We start from the raw sequence: 14,137 nt of genomic DNA on the forward strand, positions 1-14,137 counted from the left end.
TGATCCAGAATCAAGTCTCAGGGAAGGACTCTGATTGGCTGATCCAGGGTTAAGTCACAGGGAAGGACTCTGATTGGGTGGTCCAGAGTTAAGACCCAGGGAAGGACTCTGATTGGCTGATCCAGGATTAGTTTCCAGGGCAAGACCAATTAGTGGGTCTTGAAGAGCAAAGGACCAGAGTCCTCCTTAGAACTCTACAATGGGAGTCGAGGACTGTGGTTAGCTCAACTTGGGTACAGAAGAACACAGCAGTCCATAGTGGCTGAGGGCTGTGAATGCTGCCTCTTGTACTGGGGGACAGGTCACCTGAGAGCCATCAGCCAAGCATGGGAGTCTGATTCCCCTGCTCTCCCCTTTGCTCTTCAGGAAGAGAAGGTGGAGGAGGGCCCCAGAGAGGACATTTTCACCATGGAGCCTGTGCCTCATTTATACCGGGAGTCTCATGCCCGGCGTTCCAGCTACGCTTTCTCCCACCATGAGGGATATGCGGACCTCATTACTCAGGGCACAATTCTGCGGACCGGACCTGGGGTCAGCGATGACATTACCTCTGATTCCTCAGCCCCATGTGATGAAGGGGCGTCCTTGAGCCCAAAGGAGTCACACTGGCATCTCAGGAAGGTATCGCCAGTGGGGAATAAGTGCCAGCAACAGGGGAGGGTGTCCTCCGATGAAATACAGCCCCCTCCACAATGAGCTCATTGTTTTCAATGGGTAGTGTGTCCACTTTTCATTCAGAAAACCAACCTGCCCTTCTTAAAAATTTGCTCGCGAGCACCAACAGGCTATCTGGGTCTTTCCAGGAGCAACTGCCGAGGGCACAGGAGAGGCCACTGTCACCCAAGCAGAGGCCACCTTCTCCTGAGAAGTTGCTGTTGACTAAGGAGAGGTCACATTCTTTTCAGGAGAAATCACTGTTGCTGAGAAGGAGCCAGCTGTTATCTTCCGAGAGCCGGCCACAACCTCTGGCGAGCCAGTCATTGCTTTCAGGCCAGCTGACGTTGGAGAGCCAGGCAGAATCCTCGGAGAAGTCAGCGTTTTTGAGGCCCTTGACACCGTTCCGGAAGAGCTGGCAAAAGGAGCCCCACACCCCCAAGGAGGGGACGGCACCGCTCTCAGACGAGACCCAGGAATCTCAGGTGGAGACTCTGCCTCTGAGTCCGGGAGAATCCTCCATGAACCAGCAGCCCATGTAGGTGGAGCCCTGCCCATCATCACCATGGAGTGGCTGCTGGTGCCCGTCGAGGAGCAGCCACCCCTGCCCCCAGAGGAGCAGTCATTGCCCTATACAAGCCCCTCGGCATTCAGGAGGCCTTCCTCTGAATACAAGGGTTCTACACACTTTTCTTTTTCTAATAAACCAGGGTCCATCTGACCCCAGCGCTAATTCAGGCTCACTTTTTCCCTACACTTCTTTTGTGATGGAATAATTCCTTCCTGTTTTTTAAAGTCAAAGCACTGATCTCTAGTGGCCCAGTGGGGTATTTGCAGGGAAAGCTTTTCTTCACCCTGGGGTTGATAATGTTGGTAAAGCTTCATTGTTCTCAGAAGTTGCTTATTTTTATTTATTTATTTAGAGACAGAGTTTCCTTCTTGTTGCCCAGGCTGGAGTACAATGTGGCCATCTCAGCTCACTGCAACCTCCGCCTCCTGGGTTCAAGCGATTCTCCTGCCTCAGCCTCCTGAGTAGCTGGGATTACAGGCATGCGCCACCATGCCTGGCTAATTTTTGTATTTTTAGTAGAGACGGGGTTTTCTCCATGTTGGCCAGGCTGGTCTCAAACTCCTGACCTCAGGTGATCCGCCCTCCTCGGCCTCCCGATGTGTTGGGATTACAGGTGTGAGCCACTACACTCGGCCCAAAAGTTGCTTATTAAAAGCTGTGGCTCCCCTACGGCCTGGCAGCTGGGCCCTCCCAAAAAAGTTGATGAACTCCAGTTCTGGTACCATCTGGCTTCTTCCTTCGCTGGGAAACCCTGGCTTCTCCTCTTTGAATAAACCTTGGCTCACTGGGGCCTCGTTCCCCTTAGACTCCGGAAGGTGGTGAGCAGTGACATCCGGGAAGCAGGCCTGAGAAGGTCTGCATCTTGGGGCGTGGGTGACTCAAAGGCACTGAGCTTTTCTTTCTGATTCTTAGCCATTCCCTGTGGGTGGTGGAGGTTCAGAGGTGGTGGAAGCAAAGTCCCTCGTCCCTGCACCCCTGTCCCCGCCTCCCCCATCTGCGCCCCACCCCCCCATCTGCGCCCCACCCCCCCATCTGCGCCCCACCCATCGGCCAACACACACGCCCAGGTGAGTGACTAGAAAATAATTTATTGAAGAAAAACAAATCAACAAACCCAGCACAGCAATGGTTAACAATGACGAGATTTTTTTTTTTTTTAAACTCTTAAACCTGTCCCCTGAGGGTGAGGGTGGAGAAGGGCGTCTCTCCCCTTTGTCACTGGAGGGGAGGGGACTTTGGAGGGTCCAAGTGGTGTCTCCCCAGAAAGCAGCCCTCAGTTCCAGTCTCTTCAAAACACTCAAGGCTGCAGGGCCTCCTGGCTCACCCGCACCCCAGGCTGAGCTCATTCCACCAAAATCAGCCCCTGCGGGGTCCCTCGGGGCCACGAGGAGGAGCCCCAGGAGTTTACTGTCCGGATTTTGCTTAAATCAGTTGGGGCAGAGAAAGTGAAATGGCCCCGGCGCCCGCTGGTTTGGGGAGCAGTCCTGCGGCTTCATTTCAGATTTCAGGTCGGCTGAGCCCTCAGCCCCAGGCCCAGCCCTCCAGACCGGGCTTTCTGCTTTCTGGGGTGGGGAGCACCCCCTTCAGCTACCCGCCCCCGACTACTGGGACCTGTCCCTGAAAGTGGACCCTCTCATCTCTCCTCTGCCACCCTCTCCTCCAGCCTCTGGCCTCCTGGGAAGGAAGCAGGAGTCTTCCCAAGCCGGCCTGTCTGCCTCCCTTCCACCTCCAGGGACATGGCCTCATGGGACCAGAGGAGTTGGAGACAGAGGACATTGTCCCAGAACCCCCGTTGATGATTTTGGGGGGCCCTCTGTTTTCTAGGCACCCAAAGCGGGCTGGGAAGGAGGCGTCTCTGCAGACGTGCGTCCCCCACCTCCTGGACCAGACTCAGGCAGACTCATGCACAGCCCAGGGAGGGGAGGCCGAGGCCGTCTGGGTGCAGTCGGGGGAGTGCTGGTGCCTGCCGTGGGGGGCATCAGGAGGGTCCTCAGATCTCAGGAAGTTGGGGTACACCCCCGGCCCCCCACCACCCTGGGCGACAAGAATAGGCTGATTGTCTGTCTCCTCTGAACAAGACACTTGGGAGTTCATGCTACAGTGCAACCAACCGGGTGATGGGGGCTGGGGTGGTCTGAGATAGTGCCCCCAGAGCCAGGAACGCGGCGGGGAGGCTGGGCGGCCCCCGCCTGGCTGGGGCAGGTAGGTGGCACCTGGGGCTGGGAGGTGGAGGAGACCTGGGTGCTGAGGCCCTGCTCCCGCTCCCTCTACCTGGGGCCTCGTCCGCCTGTCCCGGCTGGACACAGTTCCTTAGGAGGAAAGAAACAGCAACGAAAAACCACGGAACAGCACGGACGGGCAGACACACAGACGCGACACGGACCGGCCCCGCCCCCCGCCCCCCTTACATCAGCGTCAGGAAAGAGTACATTACTCATGCACCAAATCCAATTCCATTTTGTCTTTTTTTTTTTCATTTTTTTCCTTTTTTTTTTCTTAAATTACGTTTGAACACAGAACACAGAGAATAATAAATACTCTTATAAGACACGACTCCAAGAAACAAGAAACAGAACAGCCAGAGAATATGCCTCTCCCTCTCTCTCTCCCTCTCTTTCCTAAAGGACTCGTTTAAATAAGAAATGTGTAAACCGCTGGTCCTTCCTGCCAGTCAGCCCCTCTCTCTCTCTCTCTCTCTCTCTCTCTCTCTCACGCTCCCTCTGACTTTGCCTCTGGTCTGCAGCCCTGACATTCAATGCGTCTCCCACGGAACTCATCAAAGAAACGACATGCCATCGTCTGCAAAATTATAATTTAACGGTATAAAGCTTCAAGTCACGTATTCCAAAAACTAGCTAAGGATTTTTTTTTTTAAATCACATAAACTATACATTAAATATTTTGAGGTATTTCAGAGAAAATTGTCAAAGGCTCGAAGGAATTGTGCTGGAGGTGCTGTCCCCTGCGTGGAGAACCGATGCTCTTTGGTATGTGACCGTCAAGTGGGCACGGGGCGGGGGAGACCTGAGGGGCTGGGGACGGGTCGGGGGTTGAGCCTGCTGTGGGGTTCTGGCCAGGTTTGGAGTGGGGTCCAGAAGTAGGGGTGTGTGTGTGTGTGTGTGTGTGTGTGTGTGTGTGTGTTGATATGAATAAACCTGAAAAGAATCCAGGAGTCCTGGGCCACTTTATTTTTATTTTTTGGTAGAGGTGAGGTCTTGCTGTGTTACCCAGGCTGGTCTCAAATTCCTGGCCTCAAGTGATCCTCCTGTCTCGGCCTCCCAAAATACTCGGTCACTTCTGTGACCGAGAGGCTTGACCTAACACGGGCACAGTTCAGCACAGCTTACACGTTCCACAACCAGAACGATCCCAAGCCAAGCCCTAAATTCCAGCAGGGGACAAAACTGGAGACCCCGGTGCATCTGAGCCTTGGAGCCTCGAAGGCCAAGCAGAGGATGTCTAGGAAATCCAGACCCCCGAAGGCCCATGCTCTGGCCAGTGCCGGAGGCCCAGGCATGGATTTCCCAAGGAGTTCACTGGGTCAGGGCTGCAGCATAACGCTCGTGCATCAGGACCACTTCATTGCCTTTGAGAGCCCCTTCCTCCACTAAGTGTCTATTTACCTGTAGTCCCAGCATTTTTGGAGGCTGAGGCAGGAGGACCCCTTGGGGTCAGGAGTTGAAGACCAGCCAGGACAACATAGCAAGATCCCATCGCTCCAAAAAACTCTTAAAAAATTCAGCTGGGCATGGTGGTGCGTGCCTGTGGTCCCAGCTACTGGGAGGCTGAGGCAGGAGGAGCACTCGAGCCCAGGAGATCGGGGCTGCAGTGAGCTGTGATGCCACCACTGCACCCCAGCCTGGGTGACAGAGCAAAACCCTGTTTCTAAAACAGAAATTTAAAACCTTGTCTGTCTGTAGGCTACCTTGGTATAAAGACAAGTAATATGGTAAATAGGTCCACATCTTTTTGGACCTAAAGCTTTTTTGTTTTTTTGCCTTCTGATATTAAAAGAAATTAAAACATGGGCCCCGGACTTGCTGGGCCTGGAGTCAGCAGGACAGCTCTGGGTTCATCAGGAACTTAGGGGTGGGGGCGGGAGAGAAACTGAGGCCCAGGTTTTAGTGGGAGGTGGCACTCAGTAACACCACAAGACAGGAACCAGGGTGTGTGCACACGTGTCTGTGTGTATGTGCATGTGTGTGTGCATGTGTGTCTCCGCATGTCTGTCTCCATGTCTGCGTGCCTCCATGTGTGTGTCTGCATGTATCTGCATGTGTGTGCACATCTGTGCATGTCTCTGTGTGTGTCTGTCTGCATGTGTCTGCATGTGTGCATGTCTGTGTGTGTGTGTCTTGGGTGTGTGCATGTGTCTGCATGTCTGCATGTGTCTGTGCATGTGTGCCTGCATGTGTCTGCATTTGTACAGATGTGCATGTCTTTGTGTGTGTCTGTCTGCATGCGTCTGTGCGTGTGTGTGTCTGCATGTGTCTGTGTGTCTTTGTGTGTGCATGTGTCTGCATGTGTGTCTGTGTGTGTGCCTGCGTGTGTCCGTCTCCAGGTGTGTTTGTCTGCACGTGCGTGTCTGCGTGTGTGGGGGCAGAGGTGGGGTGCTGAGCCCGCATGGGGACCCTTCCTACTCTCAGGAACCCCCCAACACCGAAATGTTCTAGAAGCATCACTCAGATCCGGTCGGTGGAAAGCTGGGAGAACAGCGAGTCGATAAGGACAAGAGAACACTCCATACACGTCTTTGGTTCAAGAAGAAGGCACTCATCGACCTCACCATCCTCCCTCCCTCCCGCTGTCCCTGTCTCTCTTTTCTCTCTCTTTCCTCTCTCTCTCTCACTCTCTCTCTTTCTCTCGCTCTCTGGTGGGGGAAGGGGTGGCACCCGGCAGGCGGCCCCAGCCGGGTCCCAGGCCAGGGAATCCTGTCATCCAGCACAAGTCCTCGGGAGAAATCTTTGGTATCAGGCGTGATTTTCCAATCACAGACATGAGCTTGAGTGAGGTAGCCTTTACCTGGGGGGGGGGGGGGGTTTCCCCAGAAGTGTCTTTTGCATTTTCGGGGGTGGGGGGTGGGCGGGCCGCCCCCTCCCTGGGAGGCAGCCGGCGGGGGGGCGGCGCTTCAGGGAGGGGGTTCCTTCTGGCCTCGGATCTCGAACCCCCGTGGGAGGCGGCCTCTTGGGACCCCGCGGTCGGCCAGTCTCGGAGGTCACCCCGACCCGATGAGAGGGGCGCGGGAGGGCGCGGGGCGGGAGCGGGGCGCCCGTCTTCAGTTCCGACCCTGCCCACTGGTAATTTTTTTTTGGCAAAAAAAACGGGGCAAGCGGATTCCACCTTCTTCGGCGTCTTCCGGCCAGCGCCAGGTTCAGCCCGCTGCCCCCGGCAAGCCCAGTTCAGCCCCCGGCGCGGGCGGAGACGGGGGCGCTGACTTCCAGAAGGTTCCGTGCAGAGGGGCGCCTCGGGGCGTCTTCTCCGGGGTCGGCGGCTGCGTCCTTCCCGGCGCGCCCACGAAGGTGCCTAAAGGTAAAGTGAACTCAACAGAGGGGGCGCGGCGGGGGCGCCTGGGAGTGACCCGCGCGTGGGAGCCCACATCCCCCGCGGCCAGGGTGGGTGGGAAGGGTGCTCGCCCGTGGGTGCTGCGCGCCCGCCGCAGGCCCCTCCCCAGGCTTTAAGGCAGGCGATTCTTGGCACGAGGAGGCCTGGCCGCTGGGGGGGGCTCAGTTCTCGGCGCTGGGGGGGCCGTCCTGCCAGCGGGCGTGGCTGGCTTTGGGGGGCGCGGGGGGCCGTCAGGATCCGGCTTGATGCGGGTTTTTGGCGACTTTGGAAGGGGCCGAGGTCCCTGGGAGGGGGGCCCGGCGGCTGGGGGAAGGAAGGTTTCCCCCACCTCCCTCTGTGGGGCAGGGGCTCTGGCGGAGGAGGGGCTATTCTTAAAATTCCTTTTTTAAATACCCGGTTTATATTTCTAGTATGTGCTTCTTGACCCGCTTTAGGGGACCACACAGTGAGCCCTGGTTTTTCTCGAGGCCCTCTGGGCGTCCTGAATGGAGGGGGGGGGCTGGGGAACCCCCTTTCTGTCACCCCCTCCCCTCTGGGGGGGTGGAGGGCTTCCTTTGGCCTGGAGGGGGTTGGCATGGAGGGAGGAGGGGGGCCCTTTTTGTGCACTTGGGCTGGGGGGTGTGCTGCCTCCTCCCCGGGTGTGGGGAGGCCCGGACAGCACCCCCTCCAGTACCCCCTGGGGGCGGGTCTCCGGGCCGGCAGGATGGGGGGGCGAGACGTGGGGGCACAGCGCCCAGGCCGTGGCGGCAGGGAGGGCGCGGGCCGGGGCGCCTCAGGCCTTGGAGAAGGTGGCCGTGGCGCCGGCGGGGCCCCCGGGGGCCGTGCTGGGCTCCTCGGCCCAGCGGTTCATGCAGCGGCGCCGCGCGTTCATGAAGAAGTTGCTGACGGTGTTGAGCTCCAGGCCGAGCTGCTGCGAGATGGTGACCTGCATTTCCTTGGACGGCCGCTTATTCTCTTTGAAGATGGCGATCAGCGTGCGCCGCTGCAGGTCGGTGAACACCAGGCGCTGCTTCTTGGGCTGCAGCGCGCGCTCCTTCTGCTGCTCCTGTTCCTTGCGCTTGCAGGCTGCGGGCGAGCGGCGGGCGGGCGAGCGGGACGCAGCGCCACCGTGTGGCAGGAAGGGGAGAGGCAGGCGGCGCGCACCGTCGGGGGCGGGGAGGAGAGGGAGGGGAGGGAGAGGGGAGGGGAAGGAGGAGGGGGAAGGGGAGGGGAGGGGGAGGGGGAGGGGGAGGGGGAGAGGGAGGGGGAGGGAGAGGGAATGGGAAGGATGGTGGGAGAGGAGGGGGAAGAGGGGGAGGGGGAGGGGAGAAGGAGGGGAAGGGGGAGAAGGAAGGGGAGAAGGAGGGGGAGGGGGAGAAGGAAGGGGAGAAGGAGGGGGAGGGGGAGAAAGGGAGACGCAGGGAGAGGTGGATGCACCGAGGGGCCCAGAGGGAGCCCAGGAGCAACGGGAATGTGGGGGGAGGCGGAGGGGGGACGGCGGGAACACAGGACGCACAGAAACAGGGAAACAGCAAGGTCAACAGGGAGACACCAGGAGGGCCAGGGTGCAGCCAGAGGGCGGTGGAGACAGAAGGGAAGGCAAGGACAGGCAGGGAAAGCAGAGGCGGTGGGGGTGGGGGGAGGACAAAAAAGGGGACATCGTGAGCACGTCTCCGCAGGCATGGCCACCATCCCTCCAGCCGCCTTCTCCATGGTGCCCACTCAGGCACCCCCAAGCATTGTAGCCCCCCAAACCCCATCCTCCCCTCAAACGCTCCCAACCGAATGAACCACAGAAACAGGTGTTGGTAACTTTCTCCTCTCCTTTCTGCAGCCCCAGCCTGGGCGTATTGGGGAAATGACACGGCAACAGCACCTGTGAGTTTTCGGCTCATCGTAGATTTGGGTGAGATAACTGGCTATGCATGGGTCCTGGGGTGCGTCACAAAACCCAGCAGCCTTCCCCAGAAACGATGGGCCAACCAGGGTCTTTCCATTCTTTCGGAGGGGAGGTCTTGCTATGTTGCCCAGGCTGGTCTCGAACTCCTGGCCTCAAGCGATCCTCTGGCCTCAGCCTCCCAAAGCACTGGGATGACTGTATGTCACTGCAACTGGCTCTGACAACCAAGCTCAGCGATGAGCAGCAGGGACACTTGTGTGAGGCCGGATACCCTTAGGGACCCTGTGAGTCCACAGCCCAATTCTGACATCTGAACCCTGCCTCCTGCCCATGCCCTTATTCACAAGGTGAGACCACGCAGACTTGGCCTCCCTCTGGAGGTCAGGAGGTAGGAGACTGGAGAAGGAGGGGAGAGTGCAGGGGTCTCCTCTTCCTCTCCCAGCTGAGCAGGTCACCCAGCCGGGATCAGGGAGCGAGCTGCCGGAGGCTGCCCCGCAGCCCGCAGACCAGACACTCGCAAAGGGGGGAAAGCAAAGCCTCAGGCTGGTGCGGCAGGGCTGAACCAATCCTATTCTTGCTGCTCCAGCAGCAAAGTCGACTCCTTCCCTCAGTGCAGTGGGCGTCAGTCGGCAGGAGGCACAGGCGTCCCCACCGGAAAGCTGGGCCACAAGTCAGGTGGACTCATCTGTGGCATCAGCTTGAAACTCCACCAGAATCTCAGTCCTCTCCCGCATCCCATCTGGGCTGTGGCGCTGGAGAGGCTGTCCTGCTTTGGTCTCCATCCAGGAGTCCCAGCTACTCTGTCACACTCAGAAGTGTCCCGTGGTGCAGGTGGTCCTAGTGGGTCCCTGCTCCCAGTCTCTCCTCTGTGCCAGCCATGGTGGCCTACTGGGGTGGCACACAGAGCTTTTCTTTCAGTTGCAGAACAGCCTAGAACAGATGATGTGCTCGATAAACGTCCACACATGTCTGTCCACACAAAGAAATGAATGTTCCCTCTGCCGTGACTCACGTCTCGGGGACAGCAGGTCTGCCCATCTCGGGTGTGAGCTGACACTCAGTTCACTCCCTCAGACCTGGAACGTGTGGGGCTTCTAACTGTGTTTTCAGTTTGAGACAGAGTCTCCCTCTGTCACCCAGGCTGGAGGGCAGTGGTGCAATCTCGGCTCCCTGCAACCTCCATCTCCCGGGTTCAAGTGATTCTCCTGCCTCAGCCTCCCGAGTAGCTGGGATTACAGGTGCACACCACCATGCCTGGCTAATTTTTTGTATTTTTAGTAGAGACGGGGTTTCTCTATGTTGGTCGGGCTGGTCTCAAACTCCTGACCTCAGGTGATCCGTCTGCCCCGGCCTCCCAAAGTGCCGGGATGACAGGCGTGAGCCCCCCGCACCTGGCCCCAGTTTCAGGTTTTAGGAATAATTGCAAGTGATGCCTGTGGATTACTGCACATTTCAGAAACGCATCTAACATCAGCCGGGTGTGGTTGCTCGTGCCTGTAATCTCAGCACTTTGGGAGGCCTAGGCGGTTGGATCGCCTGAGGTCAGGAGTTCAAGACCAGCCTGGCCAACATGGTGAAACCCTGTTTTTTAAAAAAAAAGAAAAGGAAAGAAAGAAATGCGTCTAACATCAAGGAAAGAGGGAGAGAGACAGAGTGAGGGAGGGAGGAGAGGGAGAACAGTGGAGAAAAACAGTGCGGTGGGGGAGGAATAGACTCAGAAGAAACCCGCAAGTCAGGCAAAGCTATAATGACCGTTCCCAGAGGGCTAAGAAAAATACCGTATCCATGAAACACGTGCAGGATGCTGTTAAGTAACAGGGACCATCAGAGAGTGAGAAGATGCTCTTAAAATGCAAATATACAACAGCCAGAGTGGAATAATCCCAGGTAAGGACTGGGCAATTAAGTTAAGCAGATGCCCCAGAAAACAGAACACAACCAGCTGCCAAGATGGGGAACGAGAGAAAGAGAATGAAAAGTTTGAAGGCGAATGAAGATGAAGCCGGGTTGTCACCTGATCAAGGGACAGTTCTAAAAGAGAGGAAGAGATGAAGACATAATGAGGAAAAAAGTCCAGGATTGAAAGATGAGTTTCCAGTTTAAAGGCAGTCAAGTGCAGCGGCTCATGACCGTAATCCCAGCACTTTGGGAGGCCAAGGTGGGAGCCCAGGAGTTTGAGGGCAGTTTGGGCAGTAAAATGAGACCCCATCTCTACAAAAAATTCAAATTTAGCCAGGCATGGTGGCTCACGCCTGTGGTCCCAGTTATTCAGGAGGCTGAGGTTGGAGGATCTCTGGAGCCCAGGAGGTCAAGTCTGCAGTGAGTTATGATCGTAACATTGCCCTCCAGCCTGGATGACAGAGTGAGACCCCAGCTCTAAAAAAATGGGGTGGGACATCACATCCTCAGCTGGTGAATGAAAAAGCCACTCAAGGCTCATAGTTGCAGAATTTCAGAGCGCCAAGAATAAAGGGAAAATCCTAGAAAGCGTCCAGAAGAAAGCCAGATTCACACGAAGGATCAAGAATCAAAGCAGCTTTGGGTTCTCAAAAACTAGCAGACAACAGAGCAAGGCTTTCGAAGTTCCAAGGAAGAAGTATATGCAGCTGGAATTGCTAAATATCAAGACATCAAACATGAAGGTGCAATAAAGATATCAACAGATGTTCGAGGACTCCGAAACTTGCCTTCCCACATACACTTTCTCAGAAAGCTACTGGAGGATGTGTTCCATTCAAACGAGGAGGTAAATCAAAAAAGGATGGTGTGGGATTCAGGAAATGTAATCCAACAGAGCTGAAAGAGAAGAGGGATTCTCTAAATGAGAGTGGGGAGGACTCTGGAAGACAGCTAGACAAAATGACCCAGGGCATGGAGGGCAGCCCCACCCAGATCAGAGTTGACCTAATATGTGTGGAAAATCCTATTGAGTTGGTTTTAAATTTTGTTGGGGAGTGTGGGAAGAATTTTTGTTTGGCAACTCCTGGAAAATCAGAGTTCTGCAGGAAAGGAAATACAACCCTAGTACTCTACATGGCTCAGCTGTGGAGAGTGTTCACCAAAACCATAGTAATGTTAGTTACTAAATGTTCATTTAGGCAACAGACTGTATTTGTAACTATACCGAGAGACTGACAGAGGGGGAGGGTGTGGGTACGGATTTAGAAAGATGGCAAAGGAAAACCTGAAGGATGAACAGTGTACCAGGGAGTCTTTTATGTAGGAAAGGAGAGGCAAGAACCGATGTTTATATTTTATCTGCATAAAGAAACATGGAAGAAAATGCAAAAAACTGAATTGATCTCTCACCTCTTTGGCACTTGGCCACCCTGTAAGGGTTATGGGAGAGGACCCAGTTCCCCATTCTTTCAGAGGGAATAGTGAGTCAAAACTCAACCAGGAAGAAGGCCGGGCGCGGTGGCTCACGCCTGTAATCCCAGCACCATGGGAGGCCAAGGCGGGCGGATCACCTGAGGTCGGGAGTTCGAGACCAGCCTGACCAACATGGAGAAACCCCATCTCTACAAAAAATACAAAATTAGCCGGGCATGGTGGCACATGCCTGTAATCCCAGCTACTCGGGAGGCTGAGGCAGGAGAATCGCTTGAACCCAGGAGGTGGAGATTCCAGGGAGCCAAGAGTGCGCCATTGCACTCCAGCCTGGGCAACAAGAGCGAAACTCTGTCTCAAAAAAAAAAAAAAAAGTCAACTGGGGCTTTGAAATTCCAAGGGAGGCCCTTCTTGCTTACCTGTTGTAATGTTTAATTCATTCACTCATTCTTTCACCTGCCAATTTATTCAAATTCATCCTGCATTTACAATAGGGACAGAAATGTCAGTGCTCCTCTAAAAGCTCACAGGATCTTTGTGTCGAGAGCTTTCCGTGTATCTGGTCACTCAATCCTTAACAGTAATTCTTGTTTTGTTTTGAGACAGGGTCTTGCTCGGTCACCCAGGCTGGAGTGCAGTTGTGCAATCACGTCTCACGGCAGCCTCGAACTCCTGGGCTCAGTCGATCCTCTCACCTCAGCCTCCCAAGTAGGTGGGACTACGGGTGCACACCGCCACATCTGGCTAATTCAATATATGTGTGTGTGTGTATATATATATATATCTATATATATGCAGGCCGGGGACAGTGGCTCACGCCTGTAATCCCAATACTTTGGGAGGCCGAGGTCGGTGGATGGCCTGAGGTCAGGAGTTGGAGACTAGCCTGACCAGCATGGTGAAACTCCGTCTCTACTAAAAAAAGTACAAAAATTAGCCGGGTGTGGTGGCGGGCGCCTGTAATCCCAGCTACTCGGGAGGCTGAGACAGGAGAATCACTTGGACCTGGGAGGCGGAGGTTTCACTGAGCCAAGATTGTGCCGTTGCACTCCAGCCAGGGCAACAAAAGAGAGACGCCCTCTCAAAAAAACACACAACACTATATCTATCTTTATAATATCTTTATCTATATTTTATATTATATAGATGATTATATATATATATAAGAAATGTGGTCTCAGTACCAGGCTGGTCTCTAACTTCTGGGATCAAGCAATCCTCCAGCGCTGGGATTACAGGCATGAATCCTTGCCATAATTCTAGAAGGCAGGGGTTTTTCTCCTTGTTACACAGAGAAGGTGAGCCACCCCGCGAGCTTGCCAGCCAGTGCCACCAGGGCCGCCCACACACCGGCCTAGGTAGGGGAGGGGCGCTGGATGCAGAGCGTCCCTTTCCCAGCCCTCCCCAGGCCCCAATCTGGTGCCTAATGGGGACCCCAGTGGCAGAGGCTGGGGGAGGGGCCGGGCCAGGCAGAGTCGGAAAAAACTTTGCGTTTTGTCGATCGCAGCAAAAAGAGGCTCTGCCGCCCCGATTCCCGGCGCTCAATCTAATTACAGCTCCTCGCAGCCCAGATCGATCCAGGCGGAGCTGTTTACCGCGGGCAGCCCATCCCCCACGGCCGCCGGCGGAGGTGTGAGTCCGAGTGGGGGGGCCCCCTGCCCATCACCGTCGCCACCTCACCCCGGTCAGCGCCCCCCCCGACATTGGGGCCACCCCCACAGCAGCCCCGAAGGCCACCCCTGTGCCAACCCCAGAGGCCGTGGTGGTGATGGGCCCCCTGCGCAGAAGTGAACACTGAGGCGGGGACAGAAGGACTGAGGGGCTCGGAGTGGGGACGGGGAGCCGGGAGGAAGCCCTGGGCGAGGCCCTTGTACCAACCACCAGCCTCAGACTGCCAGGGCCCGCCATTGCCACCCCTGCCACGAGACCTCCAGAGTCTCCAGTGCGGCCAACATCTCCTTCTCCTCCACCGCTCCTGCACCACCGGGGGCAGCGCTAACCCGTCTCACCCTCCACATCACCCCACTCCAGCACCTCCTCCTCCATCACCCCCACCTCCTCCTCCTCCTCCATCACCCCCACCTCCTCCTCCTCCTCCATCACCCCCACCTCCTCCTCCTCCATCACCCCCACCTCCTCCT

General features: G+C 56.1%; 1 protein-coding gene and 1 long non-coding RNA gene across 2 annotated transcripts in view; one reads left to right on the forward strand and one right to left on the reverse strand.

The window, feature by feature from the left end:
* Window positions 1–1,391, forward strand: LOC116532836. The gene is made up of 2 exons (XR_004260969.1): window positions 1–621; window positions 906–1,391. It is a non-coding gene; the product is annotated as an uncharacterized LOC116532836 (long non-coding RNA).
* Window positions 1,392–7,559: 6,168 nt separating this feature from the next.
* Window positions 7,560–14,137, reverse strand: part of ONECUT3 (one cut homeobox 3) — a 24,380-nt gene continuing 17,802 nt past the window's right edge. The window contains exon 2 of the mRNA XM_032252518.1: window positions 7,560–7,852. Coding sequence (XP_032108409.1) covers window positions 7,560–7,852 — 293 coding nt within the window. The remainder of the gene's footprint in view (window positions 7,853–14,137) is intronic.

The sequence above is a fragment of the Sapajus apella genome, unplaced genomic scaffold (assembly GCF_009761245.1).
Source record: "Sapajus apella isolate SASKATOON/1434 unplaced genomic scaffold, GSC_monkey_1.0 scaffold77, whole genome shotgun sequence".
NCBI classification, from domain to species: Eukaryota; Metazoa; Chordata; class Mammalia; order Primates; family Cebidae; genus Sapajus; species Sapajus apella.